Source organism: Paroedura picta, chromosome 10 (genome assembly GCF_049243985.1).
Source record: "Paroedura picta isolate Pp20150507F chromosome 10, Ppicta_v3.0, whole genome shotgun sequence".
NCBI classification, from domain to species: Eukaryota; Metazoa; Chordata; class Lepidosauria; order Squamata; family Gekkonidae; genus Paroedura; species Paroedura picta.
In genome coordinates, this window is record NC_135378.1 from 51,005,673 (window position 1) to 51,026,937 (window position 21,265).

Here is a 21,265-nt window from a genome sequence, read left to right on the forward strand (position 1 = left end):
CTAATATCAAGCAATATAAATGGTACAGATGTTGAGGTGATGCAGAACTCTCTAACTGAGGGACATCCCCTGTGTCTAACTTCCATAATGGCCAAGGCTGCTTCACTTCAACAACCAGTTCTTAAATCAGATTGGAAAGGACTGACACTGGCTGATTCCTGGTTCCTTCATTCTGTCATCACTTCTGAGTATTTATTCACCTGGAAACAGGCTTGATTATGTTTCTAAAGAAATAACAGCTTTAACCTCAAGCACACGATGCTTTAAATCAGTGATTCCCAAAGTGGGTGCTACAGCAATCCAGGGGGGCGGCGATGGGTCACAGGTGCATTTGGGGGTGATTAATAACTATTAAAATTAAAAAAAAAAATTTCCAGGGGACTGAGTAATATTTTTTCTGGAAAAGGGCGGTAGGCCAGATAAGTTTGGGAACCACTGCTTTAAATTATATTTACTTGGGAGACATTACTGGCTATATTGGTAAGGCTTAAAGGGGCCATTGTTGTGACTTGATATTATACAGACTAATGATAACCATTGTTAGCAGTTTTCAGTGTCTTTGGTACCCAGATCAATTATATTACCCTGCATGATTCAAGAGGTATTCCTCTGTCCCTGCCACGTCCTGTGTCCTAATTTCATACGAGATCAGGAATTTTCTCTGATGCCATTGCCACATAACCAAATCCACCCCCCCCCCCCAAAACAACTACTTTTTGTCTATATCACTGTCTTCTAAACCAGGGGTAGTCAACCTGTGGTTGTCCAGATGTCCATGGACTACAATTCCCATGAGCCCCTGCCACTATTTGCTGGCAGGGGCTCATGGGAATTGTAGTCCATAAACATCTGAAGGACCACAGGTTGACTACTCCTGTTCTAAACCATAAACTCAAGCCAGCTACCTCATCCTGTTCTCCCCCAACCTTCTTTAAACAGTGATGAAATTAAGCACACAGGTCTATTTTATTAGATGACTGTTGAAGAAAAGTTTTGTCATTTTGGAAAAATTATTCTTTTATTCCTGAAGTGGCAACTGAATTACAATGCAATAATGTTCTACAGAAGGACCCAAACCTGGGAAAAGAAGAGGCCAGGCCCTGTATGACTTCCAAGCACAGAATGTAGATGAACTCTCCTTCACAGTGAGTAGTTTAGCCATGATACAGGAGATGTGTTTTAGCCTGTATCTCTTCTTCAGTTGTAAAGAAACTGAATGAATATGCGAAGAATAGAATTTTGCTGCAGTTAAAATCTAAAGTCTTTTTTGAACTGGGTTTAACTGCATGGCCAGGAAACTGAAAATAAATGAAACACAGCAATTTTCTCTTCTAATTGCTGGCAGGATCAATTAGCACCCACAAAATTTGTTTTCAACATCTCTGTGAACTCATTACTACCTAATTTCAATTTCAAAGGGTGCTGTGCTTTCATTTCCATTGATTCCCCCCCCCCCACACACACACAATATTGGATTGTGAAGACCATACTAAAGAATTGTGACTGTGCTGAAAATAAGTACTAGTGATGTGACAGTTTTTGTTTTTCTTTTCAAAACAGGCTGGTGATGTAATAACAGAACTAGAGCCTGTAGATGAAGATTGGATGAGTGGAGAATTACATGGAAAGTCTGGAATATTTCCTAAAAACTTTGTCCAGATTTTGCAATAATTCTGAAGCTGAAATCCAATTCTTAGGAGCCTGGCTATACAAGTGAACAGTTGCCCAGCACAAAAGACAAATATTCCAGGCTGCAGTCTGACATCTCTGATCACTAGATAATAATCTTTGATTATCAAATGCATTTTTGCACTATTTTTATAAATGTATACAAGATTATATTAAATCTGTTTCTAATTAACTTTTTTAATGCCCCACTTATGTACTGTACCAAATTTTGCTGCTTGGAACAATAAAGTATACCATCCAAGTTTTTTCTAAAATACAGCAGTCAAATGCAGCTCTCATTCATCTTTTCATTCCTAGTACAAATAGTCAACTCAACTGTGAGACATACAGTATAATCAGAACGGACTAATTGTGCTTAAACCAATGCCTAAGTGGGTTTAAGGCATTATTTTTAGTTTTATGAAAGAGGAGGATTTCCTTGCCAGAGGTCGACTTCATGTATGCAAGAGCAGGTGGCAGAACGGACAGCGTTACTTTAAACTGCAGGTGGAAGATAATTTCCTTTCCTGTTTTGTCCCTTGGAAACTAGTGCAGCAAGCAAATACAGCCGCTTCAGAAAGCAACATTTAAAGCTGGAATCTACCACCTGGAGTCCACCCTACCTCATTTTACTGCCTCATTTGTATACTAATCCTTTTCAACAAACCCCTGAAGAAGCACCTCACAGCTTCCTAAATAACCAATTCAGTTACCCAACTATTGTTATAATGTTCTTCAGTGTGTCTATTCATCATAAATTGATTTTAAGATTTTTTTATTATTTATCTTTTTATCGAGTTACTATACATTGCATTAGAATGTCATGAAAATTTCAGGCGTTTGTGTTTTCCAATTCTCATGACAATCACCATCATTTATCATTATGGTATGAACTGAACACCCAAATGCCGCTTGTATTGTAGTTATCTGTTTGTTGGCCTTACTTTCTCTAATCAGATTTTAATTATTTAAGGTCTCTCTCAAATTCAAGACTGTAAATGTATCCACTGAACCTATCTGTACTCAAAGATAACAAGAGTTTGGTGGTTCTTTCCTTCACTTTGTCAGAAATTAGGAAAAGTCAACAGCGACACGGTACCTATCAGCCTTGTATGTAAAGCAAAGATTTAGATTAGGTAACTTTTATTGTATTTTTCAATTAGCACAGAAAACATACATTAAAATTCTGAGATATGTCAGCTATGAAGTACACCAAAACTATCTAGAACTTGGGACTACATTTTGCTTATTTCTGTATTTTCTCAACTACTGTTTTGGTAACATTACAAGGACCAGGAACATCCACTACTATTGGGGGAAAAATTCTGAATGTGAAGGGGCCTTCGGTGGCATTCAATTCTTGTGGGAACTGGTCTTGTTCTTTTTTTAACAAATCTTAATTGAGCATAGATAAAACCATAACAGAGCATTCATTTAAGGTTTCTGGTCTAAATACCAGAGACTGAAATGAAATACTAACGTATAGCGAGCCACATGCTACTTCCATGACTAAGCTAGCAATATAAAATTGTTATAGTAAGTCTATACCAAGGGTAGTCAAACTGCGGCCCTCTAGATATCTATGGACTACAATTCCCATGACCCCCTGCCACAGTTTGACTACTCCTGGTCTATACAATAGTAAATCCGCTTTTAAAAATTCACCTCACTACTTAAGGTTCAAAAAGACCTGTTGCATCAGATCAGCACTGCTTCCCTGTGTGAAAATGTGCTCAGTATCACTTGATGGAAATAACTGTTCCTTTTATTCAGAAATGCCAATGACTGTCTGCAAAACCTTAACATTTTGGTCAAACTACAGTATTAAGCTGTCTTACTCCTCCTTAAGAACTGCCCAATTGCTACTATTTAGCCACCTCACTTTCTTGAAAATATATATTTTTTTAATTTAAATAAAGGCAGTTTACGATCTTTTCAACAATGGGCAGTATAGAATGGACACTTGTAAAAGGAAAAGCAGATTATAAAATTGTAATTTTAAATATATAGAGGGTTTTCTACATTCATGCCACCAAAGAATCTTCCATGCAGCTGACCTATGTCCAAATCACAGACAACTATCTGAACACAACTGACTCAACCTAATCCTGGTGACACAGGACAACGAAGCACTATATTGCACATAATCCTGAACATTGCTTCAAGTATGCTGACTTCCTACTGGTTGGATCCAGTGCAGAATTTCCACCTGAAGTAGAGCTCCTGCACAAGCAAAATGTCTGAGAGACCACTGAAGCCCCATGCAGTAGATTAAACTTACTGTTACAATTCTGTCTGTGCAAGATTTTATGCAATGTGTCTGGATATATGGGGGAAGTTCTTGGTGCTGCACAAAAAAAGACTTTTTCTCTTTGCATATCACTGGATTCAAGCTTGTTTTGATATAAGTCTTGACTAGGACTGAGCTGCATAATCAAAAACACGAGAAATACTTCTTCCTTGGTACTTTGCCTTCAAGAAAATAGTATTGTTCAGTGCCTTTGTATACATACTTGCCCATGTTTTTGCCTGTCTATGAAGATTAATATTCTGAAAATGCTCTAAGGCAGGGGTAGTCAACCTGTAGTCCTCCAGATGTCCATGGATTACAATTCCCATGAGCCCCTGCCAGCATGGACATATGGAGGATCACAGATTGACTACCCCTGCTCTAAAGCAAAATGCACATAGGCTGTATGAATGGAAGTTTGGGAGTACACTCCACAGAAATGTAAAGGCTCTGAAGCTCATCCCAGGCTTGTCTTTCAGCTTTCAGATGTGCAAGATTTTTCTGTACTCTGCTTAATTTCATGGGGCCTTATGTAGACTTTGCAACGACTACTGGCTTGCACTACAAAAGCATGTTGGTTGCTGCATCACAGCCTTAAGGTTTTTCCTGTTTTCTATATACCAATGCTTATTTCTCTACATTTTGAAAAAGGTATTGACCCAAGTTATGAAAGTTGAGCTCTTCCAAGCAGATGGGTGCAGTGTTTACATATTTCATGACTATGTTTCCAATGTGTTCATAGAAGTACTTTGAGCAAGTAGTGATTTAGACATTTACAGGCTGTAGGGAATTATTGTTTAGCCTTGTTAATGAATAAGCATTCATTAGTATTGTAAGTTAGACAATATGGATAAATATTACATCTATTAGCATTTCATACATTTAAATAGGCATCTGGTTGAGCAACACAAATATTCTCAGTTGTGTATACCAAAACTGACAAATGCAGGAACTTCACTCCAACAGTGCCATCTAAAGGACTTTTAAAGCAGTTGTATTAAATGTGGGCTAAACTTGAAAAGACTCAGTAGTAATTAAAGGCATTTAACTAGTTGACACGGGGCTTTGGGTTACACACCCTAAACTCTGAATATATAAAGATAATTCAATTAGCATGCACCTCTTTCAGTCAGTTTATAAATTATCATTATGCATTCTTGAATAGCGTTCTAACTGAAACTTCATGTTCCATGTAGCGGCTTAGATCCAGAAAACTATCTTTACATCTTGCTGGGAAAAAGTGCAAGATGTATCTTTAAACTTGGGGGGGGGGGGGGTTGTTTCTAAGGGAAATAAGCTGCAGCTCCCTTTCACCTATCAAATCATGTGAATTCACTGTGACCCCAGAGCAGCAGCAGGGAGGGGGTTAAAAAAATCCTCTACATTATTAAAAATATATATATTTCTGGAGCTAAGCTTTTTTTTAACTTATAGAATGATCTGCTCATCAATGAGAAATTTGTACACAAAAGATACTTTAGCTTTTCTAGAAATATAATTTTTACTGTTCTATAGTACAAGCAAGTTGTATTTAATCAATAAACATTTGTTTCCCTGAAAACTGAAGCAACCGATTCATTTTAAAGTGCATTATATAAAATCCAGAATGTAAGACTCAATTGTTATCCCACTATGCATATACTACATACTGAGAAATGACAGCTGTATGAGGAATGACATTTCCTAGACCTCGCCAGTCCTGAATTTCCAAATCTAAATACCATAGAAGACACAACTACAGAAAATGGTATTAAACAGTTAATGTCCCATCTGCAAATTCATGCCAAAGCATTTTACAGTTTTGTTCTACAGCTACTCATGTGTAATGGAAACGTGCATTCACTGAATGTTTGATTAACAGTAATGTTATCTCATTCCTTGATTTTGAGGTCCATTTCAGTTGCATAGTACTTGTCAACAGTTACTGGGCACAACTCCATTGAAACGAGAACTAGGGTAATTTTAAAAGTTACAAATAATCAAAAGACTCATAGCCAAGCAGCTTAAATCCCTGAACATGACACTTCTAAGCTAAAATGCATTTGTTAAGTCACTTCACCCAGTACTTTCTCCCTTCTCTTCTACATAGGCAGAAGCAAGCCTACATTTTCCACTTAGAATCATCCTTGGCTTATGATTCCAGAGTCACAACACAACTGGGCTCTCAACTCTGTTTTCAGAACCCTGGCATAAATACAAATGGAAAATATAATTTTATGTTACTTACAAAAGCACAGAACCACACTTTGTTTATATTAAATCTTTTATTTTTTGTACCCAGCTTTAGACAGACTCTTGCACAGGGGGCTCATACCCATCAGCTCGTTCTACCTTTGCACCAGTTTCGTCACCTGATGGCTTGCCAGCACCACCACCTTCACCATGCAGCTCCATCAGCTTGCCCACTACAAATAATAATGTAACAATGTAAATTAAATAGATAAAATGGGTGACATACACTATTTACATAAATCAAATGACAGTGTAATTACTATATTAAAGATAATTTGTATCCAATCTTTCCCAAACCATTGAAAAGTTTCATTTTTAGTTTTACGGGAATGTCAGCACTGTAAGAGAAACTAATCATTTTTTCATATGGGACCGAAACACGTTGTCATCATTCATTCCCGCATCAAATAAAACACAGACTACTATTTTGAAAGACATGGGTTTGCTTACATTCAAACTTGGGCTTTTTAAGCATCTTGACTTTCCGAACATAGACATCATGAAGGGGATAGATCGACTGACAGGCTTTCTCTATGTCTTTCCCAATGCTGTCTGGGATCCTAGGATGGCAAAAGTGAACAGTTCATCAATTAGTTTCCCTCAGATTGAAAACCCTTTGCAAGCAAGCAACAGTACATTATGTTGAACACTGAAAAGGTAGTGCACCATAGTTCTGCTTCTGACAGCCACTAGTCAGGAAGGATGGCACTTAGGACTCTGAACTGTGGTCCGATTTATGGTGCACATTTCAGAGTTGTATCAGAAATACCCAGTTAATTGGTGTCATTCAATGAAGTGAAACAAAAGTTACCCCAACAATCTACCCGAGGGTACAATATAGATAACAAGATGGATTGTAGAGACTATTGGGTAGGGAGGAACCTGACTGGCAGGGGAACAAAACATGACATCCACAGAGATCCATGATCATCCCCTGCATTAACTGAAGACTTCTTGGACTTTTTCTGACATACCCTTAAAGAGTTGGTTCTTAACTGCCAATTTTATCTACCAGAAGGAGTCTCAAAGAAGCTTACAATCACTGTCCCTTTCCTCTCCCCACAACAAACACCTGGTATTACTGCTTGGTCAGGGCTGTGACAAGCCCAAAGTCAACCAGCTGGCAGCATGAGGAGTGGAGAATCAAACCAGACTCAGGCGCTCCTAACCACTACACCATGCTGTGTGACTTAACCATTTGATAGTATAAATGATATGCTACATCCCTATAAATAATGGTTATAACAATAAATGGAAGACAGTGCAGCTCTTATACTAATATTAAATCAACAGTGTATATTCTCATTTTAGTCCGTAGTTGCTAAATGCTAAATGGAATACTAATTAAGGACTGCTAGATACAACTGAAGATTTTATATATATTGGTCTGCTTCAAATTGAGATGGCTCATACTGCCAGCATCAAAGTCATAAAAATATAAATTCATTTCATCAAATTAAAAATGTTAGAATGTTACGTTTGTATAAATTGTTCATGAAAACAAATAAATACTGGATGAAAACAGCCTTCTTGAATAGTAGAGACAAAACTCAACATACAGCTTACTGACAACTTCTTTCAGGTCATTTGTTTGTACTTCTCGTGTCATGATTTCCACCATTTTCTTCCGAATTTGGCGGACCTGTTGATGCTGGGCATAGGAAGTCTTGCGAATCTGGTTGTTTCTCTTCTTGGTGAAGCCAACACAGAACAGGCGTAAAAGATACCCATCAGTAGTTTTGACATCAACATGGGCTTCAATCATTGTCTGGAAAATAAAGAGTTACAACTCACTGTTCCTCTCAATTAGCATTCAATTAGTTCTACAGCTTAGTACACTTGAAGCATAAAAATTACTAACCTGCCATTTTTTGACCATTGAACACATTTTATCACGTGTGAGATCCATGCCATGGAAATTTGTCAGGCAGTTTTTCCCTTGCACATCCTCTGTGATCAGTTTGAATTTGCGGAAGGCAACTTCATCATTCTGTAGGTCAGCGAGACTTACTTCAAATACACGGCCCTTAAGTCCATCGGAGGCAATTTCTGTAAATACAGAACTATGTTAATGCATTTTGGACAAATTCTACTGCACCCAACTGATAACACTGACTAAACATTTGGTGATCATGGTATTTACTGAGATATACTTCCAAATAAGTGGACATTGTATAACAGACTGAAGCATCCAAAGCTTCATTACAATCTTCTACAACCTTAACCAGATTTGGATAATGTAGTTATACGCATACTTTGATTAGTTTTATTTCTCCAAATAACTATTAAGAACCTTTCTGAAAACCATCTCCACCACTACCTCTGCAATTTGATCTTTGAACAAACAAATGCTGCTTTTTGTCTATCCATACCAATTACCTGTGACTTTCATATTGCTCTAATCTCCCTATAATTAAATATTATGTGCACACACAACAGGTTTTTATGTTGCAGGCCTTAAAATTTTATTTATTTATTTGCATATATATATATATATACTGCCCTCCCATGCAGCTCAGGGCAGTTTACAGAAAACACGAGTTGAGTAACAGAGTACAAGGTAAGTTTGAGAACTGTATCAACAATCATAACATGTCATATGTTCATAATGGTACCTCAAGACAGACAAAAATTATGTATCTGACAATAAGACTTACTTGTTCCCTGGGTCCTGGTGACCAGTGTCTTGCCAATGTTTCGAATATTGAACATTGCTGGTGCCTTGACATCATACCAGTCCTTCTTTGAAAAGGGATCAACCCTAATGAAAGAAGAAAATGCTCTTATACTGGTTTTCTTTCAAACGTGCATGACTTAAAGCACTGTGGTCAACTATCATTAATTCAGGTTATAGAGCTTCATGCACGGACTGGGATACCTTATTCTGAACAGGAACCACATTAATACCTACAGATCAGAGACTTCCTCAACACGAGATGGCCTGCACTTATTTCAAGTGCCACACGGCCCAGCCAGACTCTGCATTCACCGGGACGGCAGCTATCCTGCGATATCACTCCAACTACCGAGCGGCGGTCTCGTATCCTTAGCCGGCTGACTACCCTGGCACGTGCGTAAAAACGCAGGCTGCCCCCAAAAGCGCTACCTAAGGGCGCGAGACAACACGCAAAGCTGTTTACGCGGCCGGCCTTCCTTTCCCCTGCAAGCCATGGGAGGGGGGGGGGAAAGCGCCCTTCCCATTCTGTTTCCAGAAACAGGCGCGAGCCCTTCCTCGGGGGAGCAGCTCGGGCGCCTTTTGGGACCCACCGGCCTCCTTTCCTCGAAACCCGCCATGTCAGCGCCGCTTCCTTTCCGAGGCTCCCCTTCCCCCACTCGCAATCCGATCGACATCGGCGGCATCCTGCGTTTCCCGGCCGCGGCATCCGCCCAGCAGCGTCCCTCTCATCTCAGCGCTGCTGCCCGGCCACACTTACACTTTCTTCTTAGCGCCTTTCTTGCCTCCTTTCGTCAGGCGCTTGTTCTTGCCGACCGCCATAGTGCCGCGCCGGGAACCAAAGAGGCCGGAATCACGAAGCGACGCGAGATTAGGCGAGAACGGGATTCGCGCGAGAGCCCCGAAGCCTGGAGAAACCGCGAGACTGACGGCCGTGGCCTGCGTGGCGCGGCTGCGTCAGGGAAATCGCGGCGACACCTGGCGCTGGGTCGGGAGAGGTGCCGTTTTGGGCTAGGCTGACTGGGCAGGAGGGGAGCTCTAGTCCTCGAGGCCCGAGCGCTGAGCAAATGCTGTAACGAAACTAATGCAGTCAGGTGCAGAGTCTGCGTCTAGTGACAGCTTTAAGACCAGCAAGCTTTTATTCAGAGTTTAAGCTTTCGTGCGCGAGCACGCCGCCGCTCCGAGTACCCACCTGAACCTATAAGCAGGTACAGTGCTTCTGTTTCCTCAGCCTTAAGTGATGTTCGGACAAGGCTCTCCCAATATCGTGCAGGTCCTGGATTGTATTTACTACAATTTGAGTGATTCAGGTGGGTAGCCCTGTTGGTCTGAAGCAGCACAATAAAATTCCCTGTCATGTAAGGAGTTCATGGTCTGAGGAAGAGTGCTTGCACTCAAAAACTCATGCCCGGGATAAATCTTTGTGTCTTAAAGGTGCCACTGGACTCTGATTTTATTGTGCAACTTAAGTGGGTCCTCTGGGCGCACAAAGTTAAATTAATAAACACAAAGCCCTGGACAGTAGATACATCCTCCAGCCCTCTTGCGTACATAAGCTTCTCAGCATAAACCCAGTTTATAGGGCAATGTTAATGAGAGCCCAACCAGATTCGGTATGCCCTTCAAAACACAGTTTGTAATCCACTTTATGTGGGATTACTGTTTCTGGGTTGGGAAATTCCTGGACATTTGAAGGTGGCGCCTGGGGAAAGAAGGCAGCTCCGTAGGCCTGTGATGCCCTGTGCCCTCTGAAGCGGTTCAAAGGGCTGACAGCCTCCAGGTGGGGCCTGGAGTTCTTTCAGAATGACAGTTATTAGCAGATCAGTTCCCCTGGAGGAAATGGATTTAAATCACATTCCCATTGGAATCTCATCCTCACTAAGCTTCCTCCCAAACTTCATCTTCTCCAGGCGCTGCCCCCATATCTCCATGAATTTCCCAGGCCAGAGCTGACAATCCTATTTTCCTCTGGGGCAACTGATAACTGTAGTTTAGAGATCAGTTGTATTTCCAGAACTCTGGCCATCTCTGGCCTAGAATAGGACAGTCACTACATATCCCATGCAAGTAAAAAGATTATAGAGATGGATGAACACTTTATTTTTTTAGAATTAAGACTTTGAGTGTTTAAAAAACAGTTGCTCCAAATATAGTGAGGATTCATAAGAACCATCCTGCTGGATCAGACCAGTACTAGTCCAGGATCTTGTCTCACACAGTAACCAGCTAGTTACTGTGGAGAATCTTGATGTTGTCTGCTGGCACTGGTATTCAGAGGTTTACTGCCCCTAACATGGAGGTTCCCTTTAATCACTGCAGTTAGTAACCTCTAAGTTCTGGTATTTTGAGAGAGGGAGAGGGATACCTACAATTGAAGACTGGATATTAAAATTAAAGGAACTTGCTGAAATGGCAAAACTCACAGCATTGATTAGAGAAAAATCAACATTTTCTTTCTAAATAGAATTGAAATCTCTTACAGACTTCTTGTGTCATTGTGACAAAAATGATTTGTTAACTGAAAGATTTATGGATTAGATCAGTTTACATATAAATGTTGATTATTTATATTAAAAAGGTAAAGGTATCCCCTGTGCAAGCAGTGGGTCATGTCTGACCCTTGGGGTGACACCCTCTAGCGTTTTCATGGCAGACTCGATACAGGGTGGTTTGCCAGTGCCTTCCCCAGTCATTATCGTTTACCCAGCAGCAAGCTGGGTACTCATTTTATCGACCTTGGAAGGATGGAAGGCTGAGTCAACCTTGAGCCGGCTGCTGGGATTGAACTCCCAGCCTCACGGGCAGAGCTTTCAGACTGCATGTCTGCTGCCTTACCACTCTGTGCCACAAGAGGATTATTTATATATTTATTATATTTGTATACTGCCCTCTTCTGAGGCTCAGGGCAGTTCACTTGGAATGTAAAAAGAACATAGAACTTTGTTTCTGCATAACATATAAATGTTTTGCAACAATGATAACAATAACAACCATAACCAAAGGTAACAGTCTAATCAGAATAAGATTGAACAGGTCCAAGGTTCAGATTGGGTGTATGGATTTCTGGGAGAGAGGTTCAGGGGCCCTACAGGTATTGCTGATTCTAGTTTACCTCAGCCAAATGCCTGGTGGAAGAGCTCCCTTTTGCAGAACTCTTTTAATTCTGTCAGGGCCCTGATGTCCTCCGGGAACTCATTCCACTAGGTGGGGGCCAGACAGAGAAGGCTCTGGTCCTGGTTTAGGCCAAGTGGGCTTCTTTTGGGCCAGGGATCATTAGCCAGTTGGCAGTGGCAGAGTGTAGAGCTCTTTGAGGGGCATAGGCAGAGAGGCAGTCCCTCAGGTACACTGGGCCCTGACCACTGTCAGAACTAGGTTGAAGCAGCTCACAAGGTAAAAACAATGCAAAAACAAAAATTGGAAACACAAGCAAAAGTAACTTGTTAAAACCAGAAACAAAACAAGCAAAGAACCCACTAGGGACACAAAGGCAGCATAAGAACAATATTGAGAAATGTAAAACAGACTTCCTAAAACCCAGACTAGTTAAAACAACAAGGCAGGAGCCTTTCAGATCAAAGCCAGACCTAAAAATAAGTGTTTTTGCCTGGGCCCATGTTGGATAATGGCACATGTTGGATAATGGGCACATGTTGGATAATGCATTTTCAAGGTGCTTTTGCAACTGGATTTTCTTGTTCAGAACAGGAAAATCTACTTCTAAGGTACATTGAAAGACAATGAAGTAGGCTCTAGGCAAGCCTCAAATGATGAGGTTTTCCAAACAAAAGGCACCATCAAAAGCCTCACCTGTGATTACCACCCACCAGAAGCATCCATTCACTCAGTTTTTAAATTAATTTCTTCATTTTAAAGAATGTCTCAAAGATCTGCAGTGTAAACTTTAACAAAATTACACCCATTGACTTCAACTGACCCTGCAAGTCACGCTAATGCTAGTGAAATGTTACTTGATGGGAGTAACTTTCTCAAGTTTCTTGCAATTGTAAAGATGTATCCAAACTCACATGTTTCCCAGAGGATGGGAAAATGGGAAACATTTGTTGTTGTTATGTGCGAAGTCGTGTCCGACCCATCGCGACCCCATGGACAATGATCCTCCAGGCCTTCCTGTCCTCTACCATTCCCCGGAGTCCATTTAAGTTTGCACCTACTGCTTCAGTGACTCCATCCATCCACCTCATTCTCTGTCGTCCCCTTCTTCTTTTGCCCTCGATCTCTCCCAGCATTAGGCTCTTCTCCAGGGAGTCCTTCCTTCTCATGAGGTGGCCAAAATATTTGAGTTTCATCTTCAGGATCTGGCCTTCTAAAGAGCAGTCAGGGCTGATCTCCTCTAGGACTGACTGGTTTGTTCGCCTTGCAGTCCAAGGGACTCGCAAGAGTCTTCTCCAGCACCAGAGTTCAAAAGCCTCAATTCTTTGACGCTCGGCCTTCCTTATGGTCCAACTTTCGCAGCCATACATTGCAACTGGGAAGACCATAGCCTTGACTAAACGCACTTTTGTTGGCAGGGTGATGTCTCTGCTTTTTAGGATGCTGTCTAGATTTGCCATAGCTTTCCTCCCCAGGAGCAAGCGTCTTTTAATTTCTTTGCTGCAGTCCCCATCTGCAGTGATCTTGGAGCCCAGGAAAATAAAATCTGTCACTATCTCCATTTCTTCCCCTTCTATTTGCCAGGAATTGAGAGGGCCGGATGCCATGATCTTTGTTTTCTTGATGTTGAGTTTCAAGCCAACTTTTGCACTCTCCTCCTTCACCCGCATCAACAGGCTCTTTAGTTCCTCTTCACTTTCTGCCATTAGAGTGGTATCATCTGCATATCTGAGGTTGTTGATATTTCTCCCTGCAATCTTGATCCCAATTTGTGACTCCTCTAATCCCGCATTTCTCATGATGTGCTCTGCATACAAGTTAAATAGGCAAGGTGACAGTATACAGCCTTGCCGAACTCCTTTCTCAATTTTGAACCAGTCAGTGATTCCATGTTCAGTTCTCACTGTTGCTTCTTGACCTGCATATAAATTTCTCAAGAGACAAATAAGATGCTCCGGTATTCCCATCTCTTTAAGAACTTGCCACAATTTGTTGTGCTCCACACAATCAAAGGCTTTAGCATAGTCAATGAAGCAGAAGTAGACGTTCTTCTGGTACTCCCTAGCTTTCTCCATGATCCAGCGTATGTTGGCAATTTGATCTCTAGTTCCTCTGCCTCTTCGAAATCCTGCCTGTACTTCTGGAAGTTCTCGGTCCACATATTGCTGGATCCTAGCTTGTAGGATTTTGAGCATAACTTTGCTAGCATGAGAAATTAGTGCGATGGTGCGGTAGTTTGAACATTCTTTGGCATTGCCCTTCTTTGGGATTGGAATGTAAACTGACCTTTTCCAATCCTGTGGCCATTGTTGAGTTTTCCAAATTTGCTGGCATATTGAGTGTAGCACTTTTACTGCATCGTCCTTTAAGATTTTGAATAGTTCAACTGGAATGCTGTCACTACCACTAGCTTTATTGTTGCTCAGACTTCCTAAGGCCCATTTGACTTCACATTCCAGGATGTCTGGCTCCAGGTCAGTAACTACCCCACTGTGGTCATCAGGGATGTTAAGCTCGCTCTTGTATAGTTCTTCTGTATAATTTTGCCACCTTTGTTTGATCTCTTCTGCTTCTGTGAGGTCCCTACCATTTTGGTCCCTTATCATACCCATCTTTGCATGAAACGTTCTCTTCATATCTCCAATTTTCTTGAAAAGATCTCTGGTCCTCCCCATTCTATTGTTTTCTTCTATTTGTTTGCACTGTTCATTTAAGAAGGCATTCTTATCTCTTCTAGCTTTTCTCTGGAATTCTGCATTCAATTGGGTGTATCTTTCTCTTTCTCCCTTGCCTTTCACTTCCCTTCTCTCCTTAGCTATTTGTAAAGCTTCCTCAGACAGCCATTTTGATTTCTTGCATTTCTTTTTCTTTGGGATGGTTTTAGTTGCTACCTCTTGTACAATGTTGCGAACCTCCGTCCATAGTTCTTCAGGCACTCTGTCTATCAGATCTAATTCCTTAAATCTATTTGTCACCTCCACTGTGTATTCGTCAGGGATATGATTTAGTTCATACCTGAGTGGCCTAGTGCTTTTCCCTACTTTCTTCAATTTAAGCCTAAATTTTGCAACAAGAAGCTCATGATCTGAACCACAATCAGCTCCTGGTCTTGTTTTTATTGACTGGATAGAACTTTTCCATCTTTGGCTGCAGAGCACATAGTCAATCTGATTTCTGTGTTGACCGTCTGGTGATGTCCATGTGTAGAGTCGTCTCTTGGGTTGCTGGAAAAGAGTGTTTGCTATGACCATTGTATTCTCTTGACAAAATTCTACCAGCCTGTGCCCTGCTTCATTTTGTACTCCAAGGCCAAACTTGCCTGTTATCCCGGTTATCTTTTGGCTTCCTACTTTAGCATTCCAATCCCCCATGATGATAAGCACATCATTTTTGGGCGTTGCTTCTAGAAGGTGTTGTAGGGCTTCATAGAACTGATCAACTTCATCCTCTTCAGCAGCAGTGGTTGGGGCGTAGACCTGGATCACTGTGATGTTGAATGGTTTGCCTTGAATTCGAACTGAGATCATTCTGTCATTTTGGGGATTGTATCCCAAGACTGCTTTTCCTACTCTCTTATTGATTATGAATGCTACTCCATTTCTTCTGCGAGATTCTTGTCCACAGTAGTATACCTGATGGTCATCTGAATTAAATTCACCCATTCCTGTCCATTTTAGTTCACTGATTCCTAAAATGTCGATGTTCAGTCTTCTCATTTCTTGTTTAACCACGTCCAGCTTGCCTTGATTCATGGATCTGACGTTCCAGGTTCCTATGGAATAAAAATCTTTACAGCATCGGACTGTCTTTTCGCCACCAGTTACTTCCACAACTGAGCGTCCTTTCGGCTTTGGCCCAGCCGCTTCATTCATTCTGGCGCTACTCGTACTAGCCGTCTGCTCATCCCCAGTAGCATATTGGACACCTTCCGACCTGAGGGGCTCATCTTCCAGCGTCATATCGTTATGCCTATTGGAACTGTCCATAGAGTTTTCATGGCAAAGATACTGGAGTGGTTTGCCATTGCCTTCTCCAGTGGATCACCTTTTGTCAGAGCTCTCAGCTATGACCTGTCCGTCTTGGGTGGCCCTGCACGGCATAGCTCATAGCTTCACTGAACTACGCAAGCCCCCTTGCCACAACAAGGCAGCGATCCTTGAAGGGGGATGGGAAACATACACATGTTAATTCATTAACAGCAAAACAGCAGCATAGATGCTTACCTTTAATACCTCTAGCACTTTTCCTCTGTCTACAAAAATGCTTGAAAAATTCACTGCCTTTTCAGTGTTTACTATTCTTATTAGCTGGAATACTTTTCCTATCAAGCAGCAGACAGTTAGGTTTCATTCCCTCCCTCCAGGTGCAATTAGGCCTCATTCCCTACCTCAAGGGATATACATAGCTTTAAAGCTTCCGGGCATGTCTTAGTAGTCTACCCTTATCAGTGTGACTCCAGATCAAAAAGACTGCATGGAAGAGTTCAATTGTTATCACTCCAAAAGCATTTCTACAGCTCACCATTCTATATGAGATACAGTAGCATTAGGGTTTATTACAAAACTCCTACGGAGGTGGGGGAAAGGTACCATGTATGGCCATTGTGGCCACCGGTCATTTGAAATGATACCATCAGATTCTATCCCTTGAAGATGGCTAGATTAGAGTTTCACACTTGAAAAGCCAGAATTTCTGGAGAAGATAAAGTGATTTTTCAGAAGTAAACTCTTCAGGCAGCACACAGAAATAATTGGCAGTAATAACTTGGACAGTATGGCCCTCAAATTAAATGGCTCTCTGCTTCACACTTGCCTTGAATGCCCTTTTCTGAGGATGCTGTACAAAGAAGAAGAGTTAGCTCTTATATGACGCTTTACTCTACCCGAAGGAGGCTCATAGCGGCTTACAGTTGCCTTCCCTTTCCTCTCCCCACAACAGACATCCTGTGAGGTGGATGCGGCTGAGAGAGCCCTGATATTACTGCTCGGTCAGAACAGTTTTATCAGTGCCATGGTGAGCCCAAGGTCACCCAGCTGGCTGCACGTTGGGGGCATGCAGAATCGAACCTGTCATGCCAGATTAGAAGTCCACACTCCTAACCACTACACCAAACTGTCTCAAGTTGATTACAACTTGATGGCACATGCATATGTGTGGTCCCCAGTTGTTACTAAAAGAGATTCTTTATTGCAGGTTTCCCCAATGTGATACCTTTGGTACCTGCCCTACTTTTCAGAAAGTGGAATATTCAAATAAAAGGGTTTTCCACTGGAATATGAGGAAGACTGGAAAGTATCTCGGCTTTCCTTAGTCAGTATGTATTTCCATTCCACCTTCAAGATTTCCTTTTTCTCCAGTAAGTGTAAGGAAGAAATTATTCCATTTGACTCGACCTCTTGAGGCAACCATACTTTGACTCCATTTGCTGTAGCAACCATTTTGGAGTGGCTCTCACCATTAACCTCAAAATCCCACAGGCTCAAAAGGTTAGAGGGCGCTACTCTATTGCCTTTGGAATGCATAACAATTACCCAACCTTTGTCTATATTAAAAACTCTAACCAATTATTACCGTATTTGCCGGCGTATAAGACGACTGGGCGTATAAGACGACCCCCCAACATTTCCACTCAAAATATAGAGTTTGTTACATTACATTACAGTACTATGGGCCACTATGGGCAGCTATGTCTATCCCAAATGAAGTGCACCCGGCGTATAGGACGACCCCCCCACTTGGAGGCATGTTTTACATGGGGAAAAAGTAGTCTTATACGCCAGCAAATACTGTAGTTACAAAGTGAGAATGCTCTCAGGAAATTTTCAAGATGACTAAAATATTTTTAAGATAGGACCTGCTGGATCAGTGTTCCACCTAGCCCAGCATGCTGTTTCATACATTAGCTAATCAGTTGCTCTGTGTGGCCAATGAATAGACTTGAATATCAGAATTGAGGGAAATTAACAAGAGAGATTAATCACTATAAACATTTTATAACAAGATAAATAATACAAGTATCCTACTGGCAATTTATAGTACAACAATTTTATAACTATTAAATTATATAGAGAGAACCATGTTATATGGTTGGGGGGAGGGTTATAAAAATAATCCAGTTCCATTTTACCTTAGCAACAAAATGTATTTTGTAAGCTACAAGATAGATGTTGATCTGTTTCCAAACACCAGAGAATATCTTCTGTACCACTGTGTGGGACCTAATGATATCCATCAGGCCTAAGTGTCAGGCTTTTAAGGACTTTCTAAAAATCCCATTCCCCTAAAAATGAAGCAATCATAATTACTGAAACATCTGAAAGGTGTTTTTTTTTAATACTGCTTTTTTCATACAAACTCCATAGGGGAAAATAGTTTTTCATTCACATTTTTGGGAGGGAAAGCTAAATGCTATGTAGTATCTTAGAATCTTACATTACTTTTTGATATTTAGAGTTCTCAGCTTCCAGTGGGACCTGGGGATCCCTTTATCATTCATCTTCAGATGACAGAGATCAGTTCCCCTGAAGAAAATGGCTGCATTATACTGCATTTTGATTATGTCCCACTCATTGACCGTTTATGTACTGGGAACTTCACTGCCCCAGCCCCCATGCAGGAGCACAAATGGAGGGCAGATGAGGTTCACCGGGCCAAATGCTTCCCCATATGTGACATAATCCAAAATTAATGCACATAGGATTGCAACATAGCACCTTCGTTTGGTCAGAAAGATATACCATTGATGTCAAATGCTTCCTGGTTATAGTTTCAGGGGCTGAAAATATATGCAAGTTCTTTGTTTAGACTTTTGCTACATATAAATGTATTATTGTCCTTAGTCTTCTATCACTATTTGTTATCTTTTTCCTAAGTCTGAAATTGTAGATTTTGTTTTGTGCATATCTGTACACACAAACAAATCCTAATAAATCTGATCTAATTTCTCAAGTATATCCAACCAGCATCAGACCACAGGAAGCAATGAAAGCTGTGCCCAACTCCATGCAAGTTCTGATAACACATAGCACTAAAACATAGGGCCCTTCCGCACCCATTAAATATAGCGAAACCCTTACCTTAGGCAATTGTTATATTCCAGCCGCTTTGCATGACGTCACCAACATTCAGCGTCCAGGTAGCAAATAGCTGGCTACATCCTCATTTTAAAGTGCTAGTTGGGAAATCACATAAACTGGATTCCCCAGCCTAAAAAGCACCAGCTAGAGGAGAGCAACCAGCAGACCACCAACAAGAGAAATGTGTGGAGTCAATCAAGTGCTGTCCCTGCCTTCAATATCCTGCCCTCGCACCTGCCTCCCTCTCCCTTCTCCTGAGGATGGGATTTTTTTTAAACTAACTGCCTGGAGCAATGAATAGTTGTACAAGTTTGCAGGCATATCCAAAAATTATTTTTCCCTAAAGTTGTCACATAAAGCATGCCTCTCTAAAACCTCTCTAAAGTCCCCCCCAAAAAATCATGAATTAGATTTTTTTTTAAGTATCAAGACTTATGATTCCATAAGGGGTGACAATAAAAAAGCACTAGGCATCTGTGATTAGATGCATCTATGATTAGATGCATAGGCATTTCAACAGAGAATTATTTAATTAAAAAATTAGCAAGCATCATGGGCCCTTTAAAACAGTCAGTCAGTCAGTAACCTTTTATTGGTATAAAATATGTATAAGACATATAAAAATAGGGTTTAAAATTTCAACAAAATAATAAAATAGGCCATGGGGTTACATAACCAAACAGATCTTAAAATGATTAAATAAACTATAAAATATAAAATACAAGGTAGGCAGCATATTATAAAAGCATCTTAGTTAAAACTCTGGCAACTAAAATGGTTACCTCTGGGTCTTTGTTAGAGAGCAGAAATTGCAAGGTCATAGATTTACTTACAGAAGGCTTGTTTCCCAGCAAAGTAACAAAGCTGTCATCCCGACACTGCTCATATAAGGGGCAATCTAACAAAATGTGTGAGACAGAGTCAGGGCAGCCAGAACCACACGGACATAGTCGCGCATGGTATGGAATACGATGGAATCTTCCCTCTAAGACCTTTGAGGGGAAAGCATTCATTCGTGCCAGGAGAAAAGCTCTTCTCAGGGGTGGGACATCAAGAAGATACAAATATGTAGGCATAATAAAATAAAAAACATCCTTAGACCCGCGAGAGCCCAACAACTATCGACCCGTCTCGCATTTAGCGTTTCTGGGGAAGATGATTGAAAGGGCTGTCGCAAACCAACTAACAGAGTACCTGGAAGAAGCTTCGGTCCTAGACCCATCCCAGTCAGGCTTCCGGCCTGGCCATGGGGTAGAGACAGCGCTAGTCGCCCTGACAAATGACCTCCGTCGCCAGTCGGACCGAGGCGGATTGGCACTGCTGATATTACTAGACCTCTCAGCAGCGTTCGACACAGTCGATCATGAGCTTCTAGCTCGCCGCCTCACCGATGCCGGAATACGAGAGACAGCCCTCCAATGGCTGATCTCCTTCCTCTGGGATCGTGGACAGAGGGTTGCAATTGGAGATAAAACATCAGACCGTCGTCAACTTACTTGTGGAGTCCCACAAGGAGCGGTCCTCTCTCCTATCCTATTCAATATTTTTATGCGCCCTCTCGCACAACTGGTACGGAGGTTTGGGCTGGGTTGTCATCAATATGCCGATGACACCCAGCTCTTCCTCCTGATGGATGGCCGCCCTGATTCCCCCCCAGAAGCATTAGCCAGCTGCCTGGAAGCAGTGACGAGATAGCTGAAGCAGAGTCGTCTGAAGCTCAATCCTTCAAAGACGGAGGTCCTGTGGCTGGATAGGAAGGGCCCATGCGAGGAAGCGTGCCTGCCTGCCCTGGATGGAGTACAGTTCTCTACGGCTGACTCCACCAGGAACCTAGGCGTGATTCTGGATACTTCCCTTACAATGGAAGCCCAGATCACAAAGGTAGCGCGGCTGGCATTTTACCATCTCTGCCAAGACAAACTACTAGCGCCCTGGAACTACCTGGCCCCGGGACACCTAGCCACAGTGATCCATGCGACAGTCACCTTTAGACTGGACTTCTGTAACTCGCTCTACGCAGGCCTGCCCTTAGCCTTGACCCGGAAACTACAGCTGGTCCAAAACGCAGCGGCCAGGATCCTCACAGCAACACCGTGGAGGTCCCACATCCGGCCCATTATCCACCAACTGCAGTGGTTGCCAGTTGAATTCCGGATCAGACTAAAGGTTCTGGTAATTACCTTCAAGGCCATTCACGGTCAGGGCCCAGTGTAC

At 41.7% G+C, this 21,265-nt stretch overlaps 2 protein-coding genes and 1 non-coding gene across 14 annotated transcripts in view; 1 reads left to right on the forward strand and 2 right to left on the reverse strand.

Annotated features, from left to right (window-relative positions):
* The window catches only part of SH3D19 (SH3 domain containing 19), an 83,481-nt gene extending 77,962 nt beyond the window's left edge, over positions 1-5,519 (forward strand). For 6 of the 11 annotated variants that reach the window (XM_077300104.1, XM_077300102.1, XM_077300111.1 and 3 more), the window contains 2 exons: positions 1,066-1,145; positions 1,561-2,446. In XM_077300104.1, coding sequence (XP_077156219.1) covers positions 1,066-1,145; positions 1,561-1,671 — 191 coding nt within the window. In that variant the 3' untranslated portion in view covers positions 1,672-2,446. Of the gene's footprint in view, positions 1-1,030 lie in introns of all 11 variants that reach the window. The other 5 variants (XM_077300103.1, XM_077300109.1, XM_077300108.1 and 2 more) reach the window with 5 other exon arrangements.
* Positions 5,520-6,203: 684 nt separating this feature from the next.
* RPS3A (ribosomal protein S3A) lies at positions 6,204-9,822 on the reverse strand. Of its 2 annotated transcripts, none has more exons than XM_077300116.1 (6): positions 9,625-9,822; positions 8,848-8,951; positions 8,052-8,239; positions 7,750-7,958; positions 6,641-6,750; positions 6,204-6,363 (listed from the first exon to the last, which is right to left on the reverse strand). In XM_077300116.1, exons 1-6 carry the CDS (start codon positions 9,684-9,686, stop codon positions 6,242-6,244), a joined length of 795 nt encoding a protein of 264 aa, XP_077156231.1. In that variant the 5' UTR covers positions 9,687-9,822; the 3' UTR covers positions 6,204-6,241. The 2 variants fall into 2 exon arrangements, with proteins under 2 accessions (XP_077156231.1, XP_077156230.1); XM_077300115.1 differs by lacking the exon at positions 9,625-9,822 and adding an exon at positions 9,458-9,588.
* Positions 6,519-6,587, reverse strand: LOC143820093 (small nucleolar RNA SNORD73). The gene has a single exon (XR_013225234.1). It is a non-coding gene; the product is annotated as a small nucleolar RNA SNORD73 (small nucleolar RNA).
* Positions 9,823-21,265: the final 11,443 nt, after the last annotated feature.